We start from the raw sequence: 24,498 nt of genomic DNA, 5'->3' as shown, positions 1-24,498 counted from the left end.
TAAAAAGCAAGTAAGCATTATTATAAGGTAGGGACATACAGATCATTCTTAAAATGTGCACTGCAAGAGTAGAAATGTGGATTTACCCGTTTTGATGTGACCGATTTTCAAGTTCCTAGAGATCAGTGACCTGTTTTGCCCCATTCCTTTTTTTTATTGGGTCAATCAATCAGGTTTGACATTTGCTTTAAAGGCAAATAAGAGAAGGCAAAATGATCCTCTCATCTCCCCAGGCAATGGTACAATCTCCCTCCGATGTAAGCAGCTGGTTTCACGAACTACTCAGCCAATATGTGTGAACCCGTCACAAGTAATAGTGTACCATTATTTTATGCGGAAAATATAGCATTTCAGATTTCAATTTGAGTATTTCAGGTGCTGTGATCTGGCCCTGCAAGAGTTAACAGCTCAGACATGATTTCTTTTTCCGCATTGGCCAAGACGTTAAAATATTTAAACTTGGGACGGAGGCCAAAGAGTCTGGAGTCGTGAAACAAGGCGGCCTCGCCCTCCTCTGCCTGGCGTGAGATCATCCTTAAAGCCACAGGCGGCTGCGGAGAGTGGGGAGCTGGTCATCACCGGTCCCACTGGCAATGATAGCGTTAAAACATTCAAACTCCCCCAGCCAGGGACAGCGCTTCTTCATGGAGGGCTCCGCGTTACTACTGGTTAACCCTCTCCTGACTCTTCCTATGATAAGTATGTAGCTCTGGGCTGGGTGACTCTCATGCAGCAAATGACGGGTTATGTGCACTGTAATTGTGTCCTGTGACTGAGCAGTGTAATAACACAGGGCTGCATTCAGCTACTGAAGTAACGGACCCCCCCCCCCCTCCTCCTCACAGGATAAGCGCAGCGTCACTCTTCCCGCTTGTCCCCTGCTCCATGCGGTTCTAGCCCTCTCCCAGTAATGAATGGACACCCCGGGGTGGCAGGAAGTTGTAACGAAGCCCTCTCTATTCTAGATGCTACTGTCACTCCCAGAGCTCCAGCAAAATTACAGGGGGACGTGCGGTGCCGGAGCGTTCACCAGAGGTCTCCTCATCATGTGGTCCATGACAGGAGGAGAACGTAACGCGATGTGACAGGGATGCTGCTGCCTGGCAATGAGGACAGGCGGGGGAGAGCGCTGCTACCGGCAGAGGATTACACTGCCCGATTAACCTTGTGTAAAGGGCGAGGCTGCCTGTGGCTTGCTGTCTCTTCTCCACCGCCCCTCCTTGGGCTTGTCCTGCCCTGCCCGGACTGCAGAGAATGCGAGACTGAAGGCAGAGAGGAGACACAGGCTTCCATGTAGGAGCCGACTACACCGTGCACGAGAGCGGAGGACAAGCCCGGCTCACATAGAACAGAGGGAGGGAGTGCATGTGACAGCCAGGGATTGGTAAAACCGGGCACAATGACGTCTTGGAAGGGAATTAAGTGCCACTAAAGACATTTCCAAATGAGAGCCACACTTTGCGTGTGTGACAATGGAAGGCAGCCCCCCTCTGTGCACCGGCTCTGAGGGGGGTGAAGAGCACAAGTGGCTGACAAGCGCCGTGTATTAGGTAAGCTGTTATTTTAGTCAGGACATGTCCCATTTTCAGAGACAAATGCCCTGTACATGTGGCGAGGGTGACACAGGGACTTGTGTGGTATAACCTACTCTTTCACCCTCAGGCTATCGCACTGGCAGACCTATTGCTACTTCCCTAGCGGCAGCGGGCGTCACGACTGCACCACACAATTATGTCACCTGTTGATTGGTAAAGCCACGGTCACGATATTGTGGTCATATTGTAACATGCCCACAGTTCTGCGTCACCTGCATTGGGGCACATTTATTATAAGTGGAGGGGCACACCAGTCTGAAAGAGCAGTGTCCAGCATTCCCCAACATGGCGCACACAACTGAACTCCTTCCATTGTTAGTCTTCTTTGTTTCCATTCAAAAATGGTGTACATTTTTTATAAATCAATCGTACTTGGCGCAATGGAAATATCATGCCTTCACAGCTGTGGCATTCGGCTTTTCAACCATAAAAGTGGAGTCATTGCGTTGGCAAGTCCCATCATGCTGCACCACACAACTGGCCTCAGGTGTATAGACTAGTACAGACACAAAGAGGAGCAGTTAACCATCGCAATCCATCCGATTACAGAATTCAGGTATATTAGAAAATAAAAGAAGTGCGGAACTGTGTACGGCCTCATGTCAGATTTACACTAACAGAAATCTCTGAGCAGTACCAAAGGGGTTTAGGTCCTTACTAGAAATCGGTGGTGGTCCCAGATGACGACTTCACCATTGTGATCTCCTCAGCATCCAAAGATCATTAAGTAAGAGGATTATAATGCCGCTTCTATGTATTATGGCATGTGTCGGTTTCATTCTCCGTATTGTACAGAATGGTTGGCGTTTGCACTGCTGATCATGTTTTTGGCTAGGTTTATTATGTAATATATTTGACATATTTATTTGTTTATGTTGCTACAAGTTGCATCCTACCGTATAACAGACCCAGAGATTTTAGTCATGGCCTTTAATGTATTAAGCCTAAAGAAAGTCTGACAAGCAGGACGTTTGACAAGAAGTGTATAATATATTGATTGTTTTCTGTCTAGGTCAGCTCTCTGAAGAGTGGAATGAGAAGAAATGGCGGACCAGAGCCAAATCCAGTCATCTGCTTCCAAAAGCATACGACCGTTCCGCTCCAGTGAGGAGTATCTGGAGGCCATGAAGGAGGACCTTACTGATTGGCTCAATATGCTATATGACTTGGACATGGAAGCCGGCACATTTCTTGAGGCTTTGGAGACGGGATACACATTATGTCAGCATGCTAACAATCTGAACCGATTGGCTCGAGATTTTAAAGTACAGTATCCAGATGCTGCTGCTACCATGAGACTACCAGAAAAGGAGGTGACATTCCAAGTTAAGGGTGCTGTTCCCAGTTCGTTCATGGCCAGGGATAATGTCTCGAACTTCATTGGCTGGTGCAGAAAAGAACTTGGTATACCAGAGGTGTTGATGTTTGAGACCAATGACCTAGTGTTGAGGAAGGGGGAGAAGAGTTTTGTGTTATGCTTGCTAGAGGTGGCGCGGCGAGGTGCACGCTTTGGCATGCCAGCACCAGTTCTCATCCAGATGGAAGAAGAAATTGAAGAAGAACTTAGTCGGGGCAGAACAAACACAGATCAGAAGGGATACCCGCGGCCTCAAATGCCTGCCAGGCCTCCACGTACTTTGTGTGATCTCAAGAACTTGGATGAGTTGGTGAGCTCACATCTGAAAGGGCTAAATAGATGGTCCCATAGATTATTTTCTGCTGGAAAAGTCTATGTTATTGATTTACACTTTCTCAGTCCCTCTACTTCCCACACTTCCATGTATTTAGTCAGGATGTAAAACTAAAAAAAACATGGTAAAACTTTCTGTTTTAGAAGTGGACATGTTGAAATTGTCCAGTTCCGTTGCCCAGCAAAAAGCAAAAGATAAGGAAAAATACATCTTTAGGGCCTGTTGACATCAGCGTTGGGTTCGAATCATCCCAAGTAGAGGTATATCAGGATCTAATGCAGTTTGCCTGTCCTTGTGTATGGCCAAGATAGATATTCCTCATGTCATTGGGTCAAGTCACAGGATTATGTCATTCAGGACCAGCTTTACTTACCCCTCCCATAGACCATAACAATAAATAGGAGATTTGAACACAATGGAGATTTATCAAAACTACTGCAGAGGAAAAGTGGAGTCGTTACCTACGGCAGCCAATCTGATTCCACCTCTCATTTTTCAGAGGCCCTTTGGAAAATGAAAGCTGCAACCTGATTGGTTGCCATAGGCAATTTCTCCACTTTTTCTTTTGCACCGTTTTGATATATCTTCATCATTGTGTTGAGTAGAGGTTGATTGTGTAGACTGGATGTTCCAGGCATGTATATAAGTTTGTTTTCAGTCAGTTTTTTGTTTTACTACTACTTTGATACTAACCTCTAAATGTATGATATAATTATCACTAGTTATCCAATAGCTTCGGGTATTTTATCTTCTCTCCAAACATCTATATGGCTATAACGTGGACCTATACACTGGAAATGTGTTTATTCAGAGGGTTATTCCCGTTTATAACCCCATGATTATGTGAGTGGGTGTCATGGAGTCAGGCTTCAGTGTGTGTAAAGGCCACATATGTCAATGGCCACAGAATTACTGAAGGAACCGGCAAGCCATAAAGTGAATGTGTTCAGTGCGTTGTCTGGTTAGGGAGGGGACGGGGAGCCCAGATTGTGGTTCATCTTACATTCATGTAAGCAGTGTACGGGCACAATAAGAAAGGAGGGTATGAAACCAGTACAATGAATGGTCAGAGTATTTCTGCCACTCCGGGCGTCTGGAGCAACATGTCACTTTCCTAGTGGAGCCTTGTATTGGTTTCAGCATCTGCCAAGCATATTTCTGTGTTTCCATCCAGTCAGGTTAGTTTTGCTTAGTAATTTCTATTAATATCCATGGATGCACAACCTCCCGGGCAAGGATTTCTAAACACTATTAATATGTCACCTCTTAGGCCAGGGCTACATCTAGGCTTTTCGTAGCGCTACTGATTGATTTTAACTCTTGAGCTACAGCTAAAGTCCAAATGAGTACATTCAAGAGTTAAAGTCAATCATAAGCATAACAATAAGTCTCATTGTAGCCCTGGACTTAAAGGGTTATTCCCATCTTCATAAGTTGAGCTATTAAGCTCAACCTGTTAAAGTTAATAATTTTTGCAAATACCTTGCTTTATGAAAATGATGTCGTTTTCGTGCTATCTGTCATCCATGTCGCTGTCCGTCCCTCTTAGTTTATTGCTCGTTGTCTAGGGATACGGCCACCGCTGTTTTCAGATAGTAGTGGCCGCGCATGCGCAATGATATCCTCTCCGTCCTTAGGAGAGGATGTCATTGTATTCGAGAACGCGAATATCAGCGCATGCGCATTAGATGCCGGCCCGGCCACCGCTCGTCTGGATATATCAGCGGTCGGCTCCAGGAGATGATCGTTCTACCGATGCTGCTAGAACTACATTATCTAGTGGTGTCGGGAGCACGCACAGTGCAGAGTGGCTTGATTGACATCGAGCCGCTCACGCCCACTTTTATAAAAGATAACCAGCACTAGCTGAGTTATCAAGTTAGAAAAAAAGGTAGGAAAGGAATTTTTTTAACATGAATAGATTTATAATTCAATTTCTGATTAGGACTCATTATATAAAAAAAATGACTCAACTTGGGAATAACCCTTTAAGCATGAGCAGCCATTGTGTTGCAGATCAGGGAATCTAATGATAGGTTTGCAGACAGACACATCACCCACCGCCTGTGTAAAGGAAGTGATGTAATGACAAGTTTTTCCTGTCAGTATCTTTCACAGGAGTAGACTTTCCCTGTTTATATATCTCCAAGGCGATGGAGACTTCCTGCGGAAAGCTGAAGTCATGTCATGGCCTAGTTTTCAGTCTGTAGAAAAGAAAAACATAAATAAAAGGGGATATTTATATTGCTCAGAAGTGAGTCATTTCTCGTCTACACTCTTCATGTACTGAAAAGCCCATTGTGTTTTACTTTGTCCATCTGAGGTAATTCTTCTTATCTTAGCAACAAACTGAGTAATCGAGGAGGCTTCATTCACTCTATGAGACATTCTGAATAATATGGGATGAAATCATATCCTGAGAAACCCTCGTTATTTAAAGTCTATATATTACAGTGCTCATTGTGCAAAATGCTGTCACGGAGACTGTGGGGGAGAGATATCAAAACTGGTGCTAAGAAAAAGCCGAGTAGTTGCCCATGGCAACCAATTAGGTTGCTGCTTTCAATTTCCAATATACCTCTGAAAAATTAGAGGTAGAATCTGATTGGTTGCCATGGGCAACTACTCCACTTTTCTTTTGCACCAGTTTTGATATATCTCCTCCAACATGTGCGGGTGTAAATCAGCTTGAGGCTCTGAGATCTCAGGACCAGATTGAGATAACATTTCTACAAACCTATATAATTGTAACAAAATGTCTAAAAGGACTCCTCCAGGACGTACATCATCATTTGGGAAGTGCTAATATTTGATGTGTTGATGTTTTCTTCACAGGTTCGGGAGATACTTGGTTGCTGCCGTTGTCCTTCACAGTTTCCAATGATAAAAGTGTCAGAGGGAAAATATCAAGTGGGAGACAGTAACACCCTCATCTTTGTGCGGGTAAGCACAGGACGTTTTCTACTTAAAGATGCGATTTAAATCTAGACTACAGAAGAAAACATTGTTAAATGATTTCATGTTCCTATTGTCTGCTTTTCTTTTTATACGGGTAATTAAATGTAAATTACACAATTCATCTTTTTATTAGCTTGTCTACCTCTCTGTTCTGGTTCATATAGGGGCCCCAGAGCGTGGGATCCCCATCTATGATGTCAAGAGGCCCTAATATTCATAAGGATAGGGTTGGTCTTTGTGAGACAACCACTTTAAAACATGGATCAGAAATTTTAAGCCGTTTCAGCAATGAATGGTGACATCTCATCAGAATTTAGGTTTATGCGATCATAGTGTATTATATAATTATATTACTGTGGAAAATTCTGTTTAATCAAAGCAGAAGACAATGTTTTATCCATTATAATAGAAACTATTCACTCATGATTCCAAATATCCAGTGTTCATAATTCTTTATTTAAAAATTGTTTTATACAGGCACAACATGATGGAAAAAAAATCTAATATTTATCTTTAAAATTCAGTACATCTCCCTTGTCACCGATCTCTGGGGTCCCCCATTGCTTCTTGCGGGTTTTGCTGTGTGTTTACATGTCAGCATAGCGCTGGATGACATGTCATTTCACAACATTGAGAACAGGCGGCAGCAGGGGATATGTCACAAAATAGACACCAACACTTCACCCAAATATAACAAACTGCACAACATTGCACTGAATAGATTTCTATGAGTTGCATTAAAGGCTTTACTGGTTAAATAGTTTTTTTTCTTGTTACGTTTCAATGTTAGATTCGATACATAGGGTTTATATAGAGCATAAATAAATGACTCTTTGCACTTTAAGGAGAATACATAGTTTGGAATTTTTTTGCTACACTCAATTATTTGGTTTTAATTAAGGTCGGGACAGGCTTCACTTCTGTAGTGAATAGGTTAATGAATTCAGTCTCCCTTCAGTGACTACTGACAATGAGACTGGTGACTGAGTAAACGTGAAACATGAGCTGTAACTTGAATTATTTAGGAATGATAAGTCACCTCATACTCTCTTCTCTGACTTCATCCATTAGTAATATGTGTCTGGGCTTTTAGGGCAGCCATTAATAGCAGAATTGAATCATCCCTGGTCTGCGTTCTGCAGCTGATTTTCTGTGCACATGGAATAACTGCGTACGACAGTATATCTAGTGTAGCTAAAACTCATGAAACATTTTGTGTAGCATTGTTAGCAGCGATTCGCTAACTGGGGTCCCTGATGTGTGCAATGGATCTTCTTCACATACACTGCCTCCTCAGGCCGTCCTGGGAAAATGCCACAGGGCTGTGGGAAGGAACGTTTCAGGTTTTGGCTCCATCTCACATATAAGAAAAACAAACTCTCCAAGGTCCAACGCTCTCCTGACCAGGTGGAGTTTGTATTTTCTTACACAATGAAGGAGGCTGAGACATTCACCTTTGGAACCACTGACTTTCTAATGCTGTTCATACACCTTGAATAAATGTTTGCAGATCCCACGATCAGACTGGCATCGCTGACAATCTAATGTGTATGGGGCCTTCCGACTGTCCCGACAGCAGATGTCGGCGAAAACAAGGACGGTCTATGCTGGATTTCAGCACGCCCAATCGGTTATTCTGCTGCCTCTATAGGAACATGTGCCCCTTTTTCTTACATTTATTTGCATACAATCTACATTTTACTGTGTGGGAACAGAACAACCAATAACCAATCTGATTTATTGAAATGATCATAGGACAGACCTTTCTATATTAAGGCAAATGCCCAAATAGTATGGAGCTTATGTCTACAACTGCAACCAAAAAAAAAGAGCATTGAAAAGTGCCCAATTAATGGATAGAAAAGAACTTGTCATATATACTTAAAAGCCTATGTCAAAAAGCTAATGAGCACTGTCAGGCATTCAACAGAGCGGCTATGTATAATCTATGCCTGGATCAGGGTATGGTGTGTGCTCCTTCTGCCAAACAGCTCATCATTGATCCAGTCACCCTGATGTAAAAGGAACCTGTTCTACTGAGAAGCAGACCTGTCAAGATACTGTAAAACTGGATAAAAAAAGTCTTCATGTCTTGCAGGTTTTACGGAATCATGTTATGGTGCGTGTTGGCGGAGGATGGGATACCCTGGAACATTATCTCGACAAGCATGATCCCTGCAGATGCCAGTTTGCTTGTGAGTATATACTGTAATGGCACATTTAATAATTCATTATTGTATTTATAACTTTGATGTGTGCGCTAAATCAAACCCACCGTTAGAAAAATGACAGCGTTTGGTCCCTAGGGTTTCACTACGTTGAAACATCAGAGAAGGTGTTATATAAATCCATTTATAATCATTATGTAACACAACAATGTGCGGCGTACAGCAAACTTACACTCTATTCAAAAGACACACACTGAAAGAAATTCAGTAGATTGTTCATGAATATGGGTATACCTAGTGGTGGAAGAGCATATTTAGGGTATAAATGGGCAATAAAAAAATATTATATTATTAATTTCACCAGAAACAACTCACGGTACATCATGTATAATGTAAAATGAGCTCCCAAGCTGCAGTAAAAACGAAACAACAGGAATGCCATGTCTTGTCTGCTTAAAGGATAATAAGTGGGAACTAGGCCTTATATTCAATATTCTGGTCACAGCGGTCGCTAGTTGTAGGTTTTAGAATGTGATTATTAAAAATCTTGTTCACCCCCTACATCTCACAGCCATGCATTTTCTAGAACTAGCAATATTCTAGATGTTTGTGTGATGTTTTCCCATTAACTGCAGGTAAAAACAGTGATCAATGCCATTATTGCTGTTTTCCATACAACACTAACAACTTTCCAACAGGAAAAGTTTTTTTGTTTTTTTATTAGTGGTGGGACTTTGTGCTGCACCATTACTGTCGAGTGTGAGCTTGGTCTAAGAAAACCATTGTGGAAAATCAGGGCGGACAATACGACACCCTTCAAACTTAATGGCTGAACAACCTGGTTTTTAAACTATTAATTGTGATTTTCCTCAATGTTATAATTTGTTTATTAAAACCGTTACCAGCATTAACTGTTATTACCCATCTACAGCCCATCGTGCTCCAACATCACGCCCCATAACATTTTCCCCACAACGTGGAGCTAACCTTACTCCTACCCGCACTTCCAGCCCTTCACGGGGACGTTATTCTGAGGGCTTGCCCAGAAGTTTTCAAAACCCAGAAGCAAATACTCCACGACGATCCATTCCTGGTCCAACTGCCTCTCAAAACAGCACCTCCAAGAAAGCAGTATCTCAGAAGGAGCGCACAGGAATGCCTGGAATAAACTCATTCAGGTATGTGGAATTGCACATATATTCATTCTTTTACTTGCTTTTCATTGTGTATATTTGAGCAATAGTGAATGTTGCCTAATAAACGTGATCGCCCTGGTTAAATTACAAGGAGCATAAAAATGAAGTGAACTTTGAGTTCGCTTACATGTTACTGGAAACCTGCTGACCAAACGTGACACCAATAATAATAAGTGGTTTGTGACATCTGGAGTGTTACGATCCAAGTTATTAAGTCTAGATCAGTTCAGCACTTGGCAGGCCATCAATTCTAGATAAAGCGGTAAATACATGAAATATGACCAAGCTAAGCAGTGCAAAAGCTAGTCATAAGCATTAGATAAATCATCATCAATTAGATGATTATTAATAATCTCTTGATTCCCTCATTGTGGGTACGTTCACACGTTACCGTAATGGTGTATCAGAAAGCTGCACCATTACCATAATCAAAAAATGCCAACATCGTGGGGAAAAACGGGCAAATCCATGTGCTTTTCTGATGCATTATATGAACAGAAAGTAGTTTATCTTAGGTAAACTACACAAACGCTTCTTACATTCAGATATAGGAAAATGTTGGTAAAAGTTTCAACTTCGGTTATGTGTTTCTTCTCTTGGAAAATCAAGAAAACTTAGATCGTGACATAGTAACTTCCTCAAAGAAACAGCCTGGGATTACCCTGAATTTACAGATTGTGTAAAGAAATTGGAAAACAGTTAAACCTGAAACACAAAAGCCCAGAGGTACTGAGACTGGCATTTCATACGCCAGGCCTAGAAAGAAGCAAGTAGGAGTAAGAGGCACACGCCTTTTAATAAATCACTAACATCTTTTGCTGTCCATGCGTCTGAAAGTGAAATCTTAGCCAACTCTTTCGATTTCCGCTATATTTTCCGCCAGTTTCAGTAAAGTTTAGGGTAAATCTGTAGGGCTGAGGTGGCCCGCCACCTTTTGCTAAGTCACATCCCCCTTTTGCAAAGTGCTGGACACAGCATAAAAGGGAAAAAAAAATCCACGTTCTTGCAGGAAACGGCAGTGTGCCTAAATTTCTGATAAAAAACGCTTAATAAATGAGGGCCAAAGTGCTGGTACTAATAACATAGAAATTTCTGGACTTATTGGTTCTTCTGCACTAAACTGAAATTAGCAAACTAATTTTTGTAAAGACAGGGGCTGTTCACATCTGCTTCGGAGGCTCCAATAAGGGCTTCGGTCACATTACAAAGATGACGGAAACCATAAAGTCAATGGGTTCCGTCGGGCGCAGTTGGTTTCCATCATGCAACAGATCCTAAGCTTGCGATATTCTCATTGTTCTGCTCCTAATACAGGAAAAGGCCTTGTCCAAACTGTGGCACACATTTCTGTAGATTGTTACTCTATTCTGATTTCATCACTTGTACATGAGTCCAACCCAATCCATAAAAACAACCCCAGATCAATAGCAGTAGGCTTTCACCACTTCAGCTCAACATAGACATGGCAAATGGTGACCTCAAGTTTATGTGTGGCCACTCATGAAAACCCAATGCATAATGCTCCAGACAAACAGTACTTGTGCTTTTTTGTCATTTAGACATTAATGACAGCAATTTTTATGTACTACAGACTACTGTTCTTTCTGCAGTGGGGATAGGGTAAAAAGAACTCTTACATTCCTGCATCATTTAAACATGTCCTTACCATTATACATGCATACAAAGAAGCCATCCATGTATTTCTGGGGTTGCGCATGCGCTGTGATCTGGGACATCTGCTACAGTTGTTATTCAGTGCGCTTTGCACCTGTGCTGTCTCCCTGGTGACGCGTTATGGGTATGGTGCATGCGCACTAGCGTGTGACGACTTGGAGCCGGGGTCTCGCCTTATCTCGCGTCACGTGCATGTGCTGTTGACCCGATATCTCATTGGTCTAGCCCTTACCATCTGATACAATTGGTGTCTTATTTAAGATTAGATATGAACATCTTTTTATTACCCCTTGAAAAAGCTATTTACGCGAAACGTGCGTCGGGGCACTTCCTGGGCACATTGATCACTTCAACACAATGGGTAAGATACTCTGACCCTTACATTCCATGGGACTTTAAGACATGTGTGTACTTAATCTGTAGAATGATGGTATGGGGGCTTTTGTAGTCTTGGCTAAATTTTGGGTCATATCTATTTTTTATGTGGCCTTTTAGTTGGAACAGAAATGACTACTTCCCTCCACCCCCTACTATGGATATATACGGAGACAGTGACCCTGTCCAGTTATTTCATCTGTCATTAGGATTCTTAGGCATCCTCATGTGTCATTCTATTTAGACTATGATTGGTTCCTTCTTGTCCCATGTACGATTAGTCATACCCATTGTATTTGATCAGTGACATCATCTAATTTTTAGTTACGATGTATTGATGTCCTGGTATTTTACATGGCCCTTATACAGTTGATCGCGTTTGGTCCTCTTGTGAATTTTTTAAATTATTGTGACATAATCTAGTTATTGAATCTCGAGTTGAAAATAGCAGTTATAAATGGGTAATTTCATGAAGTAACTTAACCCCTTAGTGACCACCAATACGCCTTTTTACGTCGGTCACTAAGGGGCCTTAGGCTAGGCTGACGCCTTTTCACGTTCGCCTAGCCTAAGTCCTGCACGGGTCCCCCGTGCAGGCTGGAGCCGGGGCTCTGCTGTCTGATGACAGCTGAGCTCCTGCTCCAACGCCCGCGATCGAAGTTTACTTCGATCGCGGCCGTTTAACCCGTTAAATGCCGCCGTCAATAGCGACCGCGGCATTTAACTTTGTTTACAGAGGGAGTGCGCTCCCTCTGTCACCCATCGGCGGCCCGCGAATGCAATCGAGGGTCTCCGATGGGGTGTCATGGCAGCCGGGGGCTTGATAAAAGCCCTCAGGTCTGCCCTGGACATATGCCTGTTAGGACGCGCCGGAGGCACGTCCTAACAGATTGCCTGTCAGATTTACACTGACAGGCAATAATGCTCCTGGTATACGAAGTATACCAGAGCATTATAGCAGCGATCTGAAGATCGCACAGTAAAGTCCCCTAGTGGGACTAATGAAATAAATAATAAATGTGAAATAAAGATTAATAATAAAAGTTACAGTAAAAAAATAAATAAAACCATTTTTTTCCAAGTGGTTTTATTTAGTAAAAGTGTAAAAATAAAATAAAAGTACACATATGGTATCGCCGCGACCGTAATGACTCCATTAATAAAGTTAATATGTAATTTAAACCGCAAGGTGAACACCGTAAAAAAAAACGCAAAAAACAATGGCGAAATTGCAATTTTTTTCCATTGCCCCCTAAAAAAAGTCATAATAAAAATGAATCAATAAATCCCATGCACCCCAAAACAGTACCAATCAAAAATACGTCTCGTCCCGCAAAAAACAAGCCAAAAAAATGACTACATTGATGGAAAAATAAAAAAGTTACGACTCTTGGAAAGCGACGATGCGAAAACAAATAATTTTAGTTCAAAAGTGTTTTTATTGTGCAAAAGTCGTAAAACATAAAAAAACCTCTACATATGTGGTATCGCCGTAATCGTACCGACCCATAGAATAAAGGTAACATGTTATTTACGTCGCATAGTGAACGGCGTCAATTTAAAAACGCGTAGAACAATGGCGGAATTTCAATTTTATAATCCCTCCCCAAAAAAAGTTAATAACAGTTAATAAAAAAATTATATGTACCCAAAAATGGTGCTATTAAAAAGTACAACTAATCCCGCAAAAAACAAGTCCTCATACAGCTATGTAGAGGAAAAAATAAAAAAGTTATAGCTCTTTGAATGCGACTATAGAAAAACGAATAAAATAGCTTGGTCATTAGGGCCTAAAATGGGCTGGTCACTAAGGGGTTAAAATTGAGCCAGAATTCTGGCGTACACGCCGTGCACCACATTTATTAACGGTTTTCGACATGCTCGGCAAGGGGCTTGGCTTAGCGGGATTGGGGTGTGGTCTAGCTGAGAGGGTGTGGCTTCAAATGTAATACAGTGCACCAATGATTTGTTGTAAAAACTTGTGTAATGTAAGCCTGGTCGTGGCACTTCCCTCCTTGCCAGACTATTGAGCTTCCTGCCTGTAATCTAGTTCCTTGCTGCCTCCTTACAAACTACTGCTACTTATCTGTTCTCAGTGTTAATGTAGTTACAAAATGTAAATACCTAAGTATGAAGAATTTATTTTTCTTCAGAATAATGCAGGATTCTTAAAAGGAAACTTCATTATAATCAATCTAACCTCAAGTACACAGAGTAGACACAGCATCCTTTGTTAGCTGAATAGAGTCTTAAGGAAAATCAGCTGACTTTACCAGGCAAGGTCGCTGACCGTCAAAAAGAACACAACTGCCTCCTGACTGTACTTATTTTTAGTTTTTCAATATTTAAAGGAAAGTGCGACAAATAGTATAAAATTGCCAGTAAATAAAACTTGCTTATATTGACAGCTCTGTACACTTCACTCTTTCAGAAACTTTCTTAGGCCTCATGCACACCGCCGTGTTGTATATATCCATAATACGGCGCCTGCTGCTATAAAGTCATTTTCTTATCGACACATATATATGCAGTTACACCTACTGTTGAGAATTGTCTTTAATTATCTAAGTAAATAATCTTTCTTTAACGTGAGAATAAAATTAACTATTCTATCCTAAAAGTGATAGATTGCATGCTACCGGGTGAGCAGAGTATTCTAAAAATATGCTTGGATGAAATTGTCACACAACTAACTGAGAAAAAAGGGTTAATAGCTACAACTTTTCTATAAAAACATGCTTTTCTGTTAAAAGTCCTATGAAGTTATCGGAAATTGGATACATTTGGTTTACAATAATTATTTATTTTGTGAGGACTTTTCTGTATTTTAGGCTTAAAGGTCGTACCAGTACTTTCAAGTCATAGTAATGTTTACATGGTATATTTTCGCTTTAGTTTGTATTGACAGTTTTCTCTCTACTAGATACAGTAACATTTCTTTAATCCAGAAGACATGAGAATTATTTTTTTTTAAATGCGTTATCTGCTTTAGACAATCCCCTTTGCATATTCCATATTAAGAAATACGAGTGTAGTAGAATAGGAACCCCGCTAGGGACTCCTCTCTATTAGCCAGAGGACCTGGCTCATCTGGGTATTACACGGACGGCACATTGATTTAAATGGGTGCCTTGTAATGCTTCATTAAAGACTTGTTGGTGGTATCACACAGCCATAACAGCTTATCACGGAGGGAAGGGGGCTTTAACAGCATCACCTGCAATCAGCACCTTTTAGGGTATGTCCACACGAAGCAGTAGAAGTCTGCTGCAGATTTTTTTTCTGCAACTCCGCCGCAAAATCTGCTTGTGTTACATGTGGATTTTGCTGAGGATTCACCATAGATTTCACCTTATAGGCGTCTAATCCGTGGAAAATCTGTGACTTAATTGAAAGGCTGGTTATTTGAAAATCCACAGCATTCCCATAAAATTCACACAGATTTTTTTCCTATACATATGGATGGGGTTTTAAAAATCCCATCCACATGCTATATACTGTATTGTAATCCACTACTCCTGAACTTGGCCTTTAGGCTGGGTTCACACGAGCATGTTACGTCCGTAATGGACGGAACGTATTTTGGCCGCAAGTCCCGGTCCGAACACACTGCAGGGAGCCGGGCTCCTAGCATCATAGTTATGTATGATGCTAGGAGTCCCTGCCTCGCTGCAGGACAACTGTCCCGTACTGAAAACATGATTACAGTACGGGACAGTTGTCCTGCAGCGAGGTAGGGACTCCTAGCGTCGTACATAACTATGATGCTAGGAGCCCGGCTCTCTGCACTGTGTTCGGTCCGGGACTTGCGGCCGAAATACGTTCCGTCCTTTACGGACCGAACATGCTCGTGTGAATCCAGCCTAAAGGGGTTTTAAAACCTCTAAAAACTATTTACTATGGGCACAAAATAGTAATAAGCAAATTCACCATCGTTCGAGCTCCACAGGGTTCTCCACCGATACCTGTTGTCATTGCTGCACAATAACTTGTGCCACATTATGTCATACCAGCATTACCAAGTTGAGTTTATTAGCCATCACAGTACACTAATATATATTTTTTTACTATTTTGTACCTGTAGATAAACCCCTATATGAGTAGGTATCCTCTGGGAAGTCATGACAGCCAATGTGTCAGGGCTTTTGTAACTCGTTTTCTCCACATAGTCATACAATACATTTGAAAAGTCTTCAGACCCCTTAAATTTTTTCACATTTTGTTACTTTGAGGCCTTGTTCTAAAATAAAAAAATGTTTACGTTTTTCCCCATCATTCTCCACTCAATACTCTATAATGACAAAGTGAAAACAGAATGTTAGTAATCTTTGGTAATTTATTGAAGAGGAAAAACGAAAATATTGCATTGACATAAGTATTCAGAACCTTTACTTAGTTGAAGCACCTTTGGCAGTGATAACAGCTTCCAGTTTTCTTGGGTATGATGCCACAAGGTTTGAAACACCCGGATTTGGGGATTTTCTGCCATTCTTCTCTGCAGATCCTCTCAAGCTCTGTCAGGTTGGATGGGAACCGTCGGTGGACAGCCATTTTCAGGTCTCTCCAGAGATGTTCGATTGGGTTCAAGTCACGGCTCTGTGAATGTCCTCGAGTGGCTCAGCCAGAGTTGTCTGTAAGCCACTCCTGTGTTGTCTTGGCTGTGTGCTTAGGGTCATTGTCTTGTTGGAAGGTGAATCTTGGGCTCAGTCTAAGATCCAGAGCACTCTGGATCAGGTGTTCATTAAGAATATCTCTGCACTTTGCCCCATTTATCTTTCCCTCAACTCTGACCAGTCTCCCTGTCCCAGCTGCTGAAAAACACCCCCACTGCTTGATGCTGCCACCACCATGCTTCACTGTATGGATGGTATTGGGCATTTGATGAGCAGTGTCTTGTATCCTCCAGACATGAGGCTTAGAATTGAGGCCAAAAAGTTAACTCTTGGTTTCATTGGACCACAGAATTTTGTTTCTCACAGACTGAGAGCCCTTTAGGTGCTTTTTTTTTTTTGTTGAAAACTCCAGGCGGGCTTTCATGTGTCTTTTATTGAGGAGAGGCTTCTTTCTGGCCACTCTGCCATAAAGCCAAGATTGGTGGAGTGCTACAGTGATGGTTGACCTTCTGGAAGCTTCTCCCATCTGCACACAGGATCTTTGGAGCTCAGTCGGAGTGACCATTGGGCTCTTGGTCACCTCTCTTACCAAGGCGATTACTTAGTTTGGTTGGCGGCCAGCTCTAGGAAGAGTCCTGGTTGTTCCATGTAAGAATTATGGAGGTCACTGTGCTCTTGGGAACTTTCAGGGCATCAGACATTTTTTTTGTACCCTTCTCCAGATCTGTGCCTCCACACAATCCTGTCTGAGCTCTACAGACAGTTCTGTCCTCCTCATGGCTTGGTTCTTGCTCTGATATGCATTGTCAGCTGTGAGACCTTATTTAGACAGGGGTGTGTCTTTCCAAATCATGTCCAATCAAATTAATTTACCACCGGTGGACTCCAATCAAGGTGTAAAAACATTTCAAGGATGATCTAGAGAAATGGGAGGCCTCCAGAGCAAAATATCAAGTGTCATAGCAAGGGGTCTGAATACTTATGTCCATGCGAATTTTGAGTTTTTCATTTTTAATAAATTTGCAAAAATTTCCAAAATTCTGTTTTTACTTTGTCATTATGGGGAATTGAGTGCAGAATGATGGGGGGAAATCTTGAATTTTTATTTTATTTTAGCACAAGGCTTTAACATAACGAAATGTGAAAAAAGTGAAAGGGTCTGAAGACTTTCCCAATGCATTGTATGTTGCAAGTCTTCTTAGATTTTGCAGGGCTGGAAACAAATCCAATTTTGTCGGTCTACAAAGTGCTGGATTAAAGGAATTTTGCGTTTTATTTTAGGGTCATGCTGTTTGTAGCACTGAGTGTGATATTGCATGCTTTTTTACATGTTTAATTGTTTGTGTTATGCCTACAATAATTAAATCAGTTTCATATCTCTGAAAGTGTTTATACCTTTTTAGCCTTCTTTTTAAGTGTTATATTCTTCCTTTTCTCTTCCAATGTCTTCCCCTTTTTGTTTCCTATTTATATTATGCTGAATTGTACCTTCTGTCTCATCCCATTATTATTATTATTATTATTATATCCTTCTGTCTTAGGCCTCCTCGTCCCCGGCGGTATTCTGGTGACAGTGACTCTTCTGCCTCCTCTGTTCAGAGTGCCCCTGCTGGCAGAAAATCAGTTGATATGTTGAGACCAGGACTTCGCTCTTCTATAACACGCAGTCAATCTCAGGACAGGGGCCCTATTCCAAGGCGATCACAGGCATCCCAGCCTGCCATGCCTGAACGTGGCAGAATTCAAGGTCCTGCTGGTTCTCCTACTCGACGGGCACGAAGTCAAGGGCCTCCAGCTAACAAGAAAGCGGTTTTGCTTATTACACGGGGCAAAGATGGACAACATTCATGGACAACTCCTGTGACCTCTAAGCCTCCTAACAGTCGTACTCAAACAGAACCTCCAAAATCTCATGCACGGAGACAGTTGGGTTATGCACCTGCACCTTTGGACGTTTGTCAGGAGCAACAGATTTATCGTAGTCTTGAGAAGGAGTTCTTGGAAAATTCACGACTTCTGGGGGCGTCCGACAACACTGGGGGAACACAAGGAGCTTCTTTGTTGCTTAGTCCACCTTCCAGCGAGCCAGCTGCTATAGACTCTGCGTACTGTTCCTCTAGTTCATCTTCTTCCTCACTCAACTTCTACATTACTGGAGGAGGAAGGGACCAAAATGCAGATGGAAATATTGTAACACTACCACCTACATCTACATGGAGGAGACTTCCAGCCCTGTCCAGCTCTTCAGATGATAGTTCCTGCCCACCTGCTCCTGAAGACCTCCAGGAGGAGCCTGAGCCAGATGACACCTCTGCAGCCCCTGAAGGTGATGCAGAGTCCAATGAAGTGGTCCTGAGACCTAAGAAAACATTAAAACGACCAGACAGAGTCCCTTCTATCTACAAACTTAAACTGCGCCCAAAGATACGGCCACGTGCAGATACGCAGTCAGATAAGTCACCGTCTCGCATACCAACTCCGCTTAGCTACAAAACTGCAAGTTCTCCACCTAAATCTGCACCTACCCGTCGTTCTTGGAAATCTCTGCAAGGCCTTTTCTTCTCTGATTCTGGAGTACACGCAGATAATCCATGTGGGTGAGCAGGGTATGAGAATGAATTACTATTACCCTGATTAATCTATGAAACTATGCTTTAGTAAGGAGTTCGTACTGGACCTTCTGAAAACAATCATGCCATGTCATAGATCCACATCAAGGATGACGTTTCAGTCTGTACAGGAATGGCTGAATGATAATATTTGCTCACTCCTACATTAGCATTATATAATATTGCAGCATGTGCATTTTTAGGTGGCTGCTATTATTAAGCAATATTAAGCATTTGCACGGCAGGGAAAGGGAGTAATGCCTATTACTGCAACACTTCCACTTACTACCAGGTGGCAGAAGTCTATAATATACAGATTTTATAATTTAGATAATTGAAGAAAAAAAAATCGCGACCTGCCCATCACTTTACCCCATAAAATATTTTACATTGTAATTACCATGTTGAATATTCTATCCATTTCAAATGTGGTACAGTAACAGAGTAATAGTGTATAATTGGACTACAATCCTTAAAAGATAATTAAACGTTCAACAAACTTCTGACATGTCATAGTGACATGTCAGAAGTATTGATTGGTGGGCGTCCAACCACCGAGACCCCCACCAATCGCTAAAACAAAGCGGCAGAAGTGCTCGTGTGAGCGCTCAGCCGCTTCGTTTCTGTTCGGCTTTTTCCGGAGTACGGACTTAATACAAAGTCTATGAGCCCGTACTCCGATACATCGGCTTTCCGGAAAAAGTCGAACAGAAACTAAGCGGCTGAGCGCTCACACGAGCACTGCTGATGCTTCATTTTAGTGATTGGTGGCGATCTCAGTGCTCGGACCCCCACCAATCCAAACTTCTGACATGTCACTATGACACGTCAGAAATTTGTTGAACGTTTAGTTACCCTTTAATATTCCTACTCAGGACAACATAATTGGCTCTTTTGCACCCATCTCATCCGCATAGAGGTAAATACAATTAAGCTGGGTTCACACACCGCGTAAATATTGAAAATTCGCAGAATACTTAGAATCCGCAACAGATATGTTTTTTACACTGAGTGAATGTGGTTTCACGAACATTCACTAATATTCACTAATATTGTACTGTATTTTTAAATTCCACAAAACAAGTACACGTGTGAATTCATCCTAATGCTGCCTTTATTCTGCATTGTGGCATCAGAAATCGGTTTCTAGATTTTTCTCTACGTGGTTTTATGACTTTCTCGACTGACAATATGATAAAGCAATTATTTTTGGGCACATATGATTTTGCCAGGATCTGATGGATCTGGCCTCTCTTGAAATGATACAATAGGAAACACTGAGTTTCCCACATAGGAAATTATCATTAGATTTATATTTTGGCTTTCATGCATAAGAACTGTTCTAACAAAAAGCGTATTGTATCATTGTTGTCTATCAGTAAGCAACCAGATTATTTCTTGCATTTTTCTTTTTTTAAATTGGATGCCTTTTATTAAGAGTTATTAACGTTTACAAAACCAACAAATTGCCCTGCCAAACCCACCCATTCTCTTCTTTAACAGAAATCCAGAATCTGATTTGTTACTTTGGGCACCACTGATGTTTTTCGTTCAAGCAGTTTTTACGTATAAGGCTAATATGTTAAGCTTATTTCTATTCCGATTTCAGCAAAATAAAGCCTATTCATTGTACAATGAAAGTTATGTAATTTACAAGACAGCTCTGATAACTGCACTGCGACAGGACATGCACCTGTAAGAACATCAAATGACCAGGACAGAGGTTTCATCCAATGGAAGTAAATAACAAAGGTTCCCATTCCATCATTCTAAAAAAAGATCTTGAAAATTGTTAGGCTGGGTTCACACGAGCATGTTACGTCCGTAATGGACGGACGTATTTCGGCCCAAGTCCCAGACCGAACACACTGCAGGGAGCCGGGCTCTTAGCATCATAGTTATGTACGACGCTAGGAGTCCCTGCCTCTCCGTGGAACTACTGTCCCGTACTGAAAACATGATTACAGTACGGGACAGTTGTCCGGCAGAGAGGCAGGGACTCCTAGCGTCGTACATAACTATGATGCTAGGAGCCCGGCTCCCTGCAGTGTGTTCGATCTGGGACTTGCGGCCAAAATACGTCCGTACTTTTCGGACGTAATGTGCTCGTGTGAATCCAGCCTAAGTGTCAGGGTTTAAAAATCTGTCTGAGTCATGTGATGATCATAAAGGTTCACAGCTCTTTACGGATATGTTCACACAGGTCTGTTACACTGCTTAAAAGTACACAACGTAGTCGACCTAGAACCCGCAGGGAATTCCGGACGAAAAACCGCACTATATTGTGGTGCAGATATTAGGCCAATATTGCCGCTGCGGGAAGAAGAGAAGGGAAAAAAATAGCCAATACATGCCTACACTGGTGTTGCTATAGCGACGTGTCCCTCTGGTCTCCGTGCAGCCCATGTGACTGTTACAGTCTGTGATTGGCTGCAGCAGTCACATGGGCTGCATGGAGAACAGCTGAGGGAACAAGGGGTCGTTGCTATGACAATGTCAGGGGGGAGTAAGTATAGATTTTTTAAATTACATTTAAACAAAAAATGGTTTGGTTAGTTTTTTGATTTGTTGTGGGTTTTCCCTCCACTTTGAATTCAATTCGGAAAACCGCAACAAAAGTGAAACGATTTTGCAGCATAAATTGACATTATTCAAATCTCATTCACTTTGCTACTACTGTAATACCCTGCGGATTTCAGTAATGAAATCTGATGTGGAAAATCGGCAGCTTATCCACCCAATGTGACAATACCCTATAAAATAACTGGACTGTAAGGAGCCATACACCTGTTTGGTGTGATCTCATAACCGGGAAAGATCTCATCCCATTAAGGCCTGGTTCCCACGTAGCGTAAACGCTGCGGAGTTTCCGCAACGGAATTGTGTGTGGAAATTCCGCAGCGCTTGCAGCAGTAGCAAAGTGGGGGACATTTAGTAAATCTCATGCCCATGCTGCGGAAAAACACGCAGTGTAAACGTTAATAACTTGACCTTCGGTGCAGAATTTAATTCCGCAGCATGTCAAATTATGCAGCAATTTTGTTGATTTTCCGTTGCATGTTCAAAACCCGCAACAGAAAGCCAAGTTTTGCGGCGTAATCACAGCGTTTACGCCGCAAAAATCGCAACGCCGGAAGAAAAAACAAAATCATACTTACCCAGAACACCTCCCTTCTTCCTGCAGTCCGGCCTACTGGGATGACGTTCCATCCCATGTGACCACTGCAGCCAATCACAGGCTGCAGCGTCACATGGCCTGCAACGTCATCCAGGGAGATCGGAGCGGACATCAGAGGAAGGAGGCGGTAAGTATGTACGGCTTTATTCCATCCGCGAAATGTCCTGCGGATTCTGGGTCGGACATGCTGCGTGATTTTTACGCAGTGTATCCGTCCCGAGGGAATCCAGCCTTAGTGTCTCTCTAATTCCATTCTCTCACCCCATTCTCTTAATTACAATAGGACAAATGGTACTCTTTCGGCGTGTTACGGTTGCCTCAGCTACTGTATTGACCAGTGATCACAAGCGTCTTTCCAAGCTGAGGAATTAATACACAAAGCATTTTAGAAAATCGCAAAACTTTCCATTATACCCCAAAAAACTACAACTTTACGAATAAGCTTAATTTGCTGAAACCAGAATATCCCTTTTAGCTGTTATAAGGGAATGTTGAGAATCCTGATGCATCATCCTGTTTGACATCCGTTTATTTATTTTTTTCAAAAAGAAAAACAGGGCGTTTTTACGGGATGCTAAAACGTGATGTGGACCTAGCCTTAGTCATCAGCAGAAAAAAAAGACTCTCAAATTAAGATAATAAAGCATGCTATGACTGCTAAGATCTGCATCAGGCTAGTCTGAACAGTGTCATCTCTGAAATCATTTGCTTGTGCTGCCACGAAAGCTTTCTCTCCTTGTGCCTCTCCTCCCCAGAACGTCACTTCAGAGTTTAGTGAAGATCGGGGAAAGATTTCAGTCTTCTAAGTAAAGAATGGAGGAAGATTTCAGACTACCAGTTCCTCCATTGTATAGTAGAAATACGTCATTTGTTAAAATGCTAATAAATGCCACAGTAGCACAGCTACTGCCCAACTACAATGTCAGGCGGCAGATCCTGACATTTTACATTATTGTAACTTTTAAATATATGTTGCTGAGAAGCAAATAATGCAGCCACGCAATACTTACTACATACTGCTAAAAAAGCAAAGCTAAACACCAATAAATAGGTTTTAAAAATACTTTTCTCAGGAAACCAGTTCCAAATAGTAGGAAGAATGTCTATCTATTTTGAAAGAAAAATGCTGACTTTTTTTTTTTTGTTTAAGGCCCCATGCACACGTCCGAAATGTTGATCCGGATCCGTAATTGTGGATCAAATTACTGATCCATTAATTTCTATGGCCCACAGACACCTTCCCGTATATTTAGAAATTACCTGCAAAAAATAAGACATTTTTTTAATTTATGGACCATGCTCCTATACTTTATAATGGGTGCACGGCGCGCAAATGCGGGTGACAGTCAGTGGCTGTCTGTGCCCGTGATCACGGCCGTGTGCAGGGGGCCTTAATGTGTAAGTTTCATATTTGACTATATTTTGGCTTCAACTTTTGGCTTCAACTATCTTGTGATCTTGACCTCCTTGAACACGGCTATGTTGAGCAAGGAGGTGCAGAGTTTTATCATGTAATGGTAAATCTTCAGGATGTTAATACATACATACATGCTATAAAGATAAGCATGTATACAAATAGTGAAGATATAACAGAAAGCCCAGATGTTTCCTTACCGCTTATAATATTCATGGTGGCTCTAATCCTCTGGTGATGCTCTCCTTACCAACATAGCCTTTTAAAACAAACCAAGAGGATTTTAACGCTTGCTTTTTGTGTGAATATTAGTCAACAGATTTATAGATAAGTAAAAGTCGGAAGAGTAGTAAGAAGAGAAGATATAGTTTTGGCAAATTTATTTTTCTAAGTTTAGCTAAAGTATAAACGGACAAGACTTGCAATTCTGTATCCGTTAAAAACAGATTGGATTGTCTACCTCCTAGGCATGGTTCAGACTGAGTTTGGGCATTACGTTCGCTGGGAATGTATGAAATGTACGGAGTGTAGGCCTCAGATGCATGTCTATACTGCTGCATGTGGCTGCCATTGGAAAAAAAATGATACCGTGCAATAATTATTTTTTTTTGTATAGTTGTATTGAAAAGCATAGTCAACTACGCTTTCCAATACAGTTGAGGCAAAGGCATACTGATGTATATTGGTCACACATAGGTCAATAGGCCACTCTTTTGGCATATATTTGGCTAATAAACGCCTACGGGCATATTAGACGTATCTAGCAGGAGAATTTTCCGGCTTATATGTTGAATATGGGGCCCGAACACGGTGTGAACCTGGCCTTACTTTTGGTTGACACATTAGGAGACAGACAGATATTATGCAAAGCACTCGAAACGGACGCAGAGAGAATGTATTTGGAGCAATAAGGGAACGGGTTATGGGATGGGATTTTGAGATACTTGGGATCTGTATAATGAGAGTTTTAATTTATAGTGTAAGAAATAAGTGTACTTATGAGCAAGTGGTTTAAAAAAAAATATTT

General features: G+C 41.7%; 1 protein-coding gene across 1 annotated transcript; it reads left to right on the top strand.

The window, feature by feature from the left end:
- The first annotated feature begins 911 nt into the window (after positions 1-911).
- On the top strand, positions 912-20,717 carry GAS2L1 (growth arrest specific 2 like 1). Its single transcript, XM_075853450.1, has 6 exons — positions 912-1,550; positions 2,608-3,262; positions 6,122-6,229; positions 8,343-8,439; positions 9,344-9,590; positions 17,812-20,717. Exons 2-6 carry the CDS (start codon positions 2,639-2,641, stop codon positions 18,869-18,871), a joined length of 2,136 nt encoding a protein of 711 aa, XP_075709565.1. The 5' UTR covers positions 912-1,550; positions 2,608-2,638; the 3' UTR covers positions 18,872-20,717.
- The last annotated feature ends 3,781 nt before the right edge of the window (positions 20,718-24,498 follow it).

Source organism: Rhinoderma darwinii, chromosome 1 (genome assembly GCF_050947455.1).
Source record: "Rhinoderma darwinii isolate aRhiDar2 chromosome 1, aRhiDar2.hap1, whole genome shotgun sequence".
Lineage (NCBI taxonomy): Eukaryota > Metazoa > Chordata > Amphibia > Anura > Rhinodermatidae > Rhinoderma > Rhinoderma darwinii.
Note: the sequence above shows the minus strand (reverse complement) of the source record. Positions and strands in the feature narration are given on the sequence as shown.

Coding starts and splice junctions, on each gene's coding strand:
- GAS2L1 (XM_075853450.1), top strand. CDS start 2,639: ATGGCGGACCAGAGCCAAATCCAGTCATCTGCTTCCAAAAGCATACGA. Junction 3,263..6,121: donor TCAAGAACTTGGATGAGTTG/GTGAGCTCACAT, acceptor TTTTCTTCACAG/GTTCGGGAGATACTTGGTTG. Junction 6,230..8,342: donor ACACCCTCATCTTTGTGCGG/GTAAGCACAGGA, acceptor CATGTCTTGCAG/GTTTTACGGAATCATGTTAT.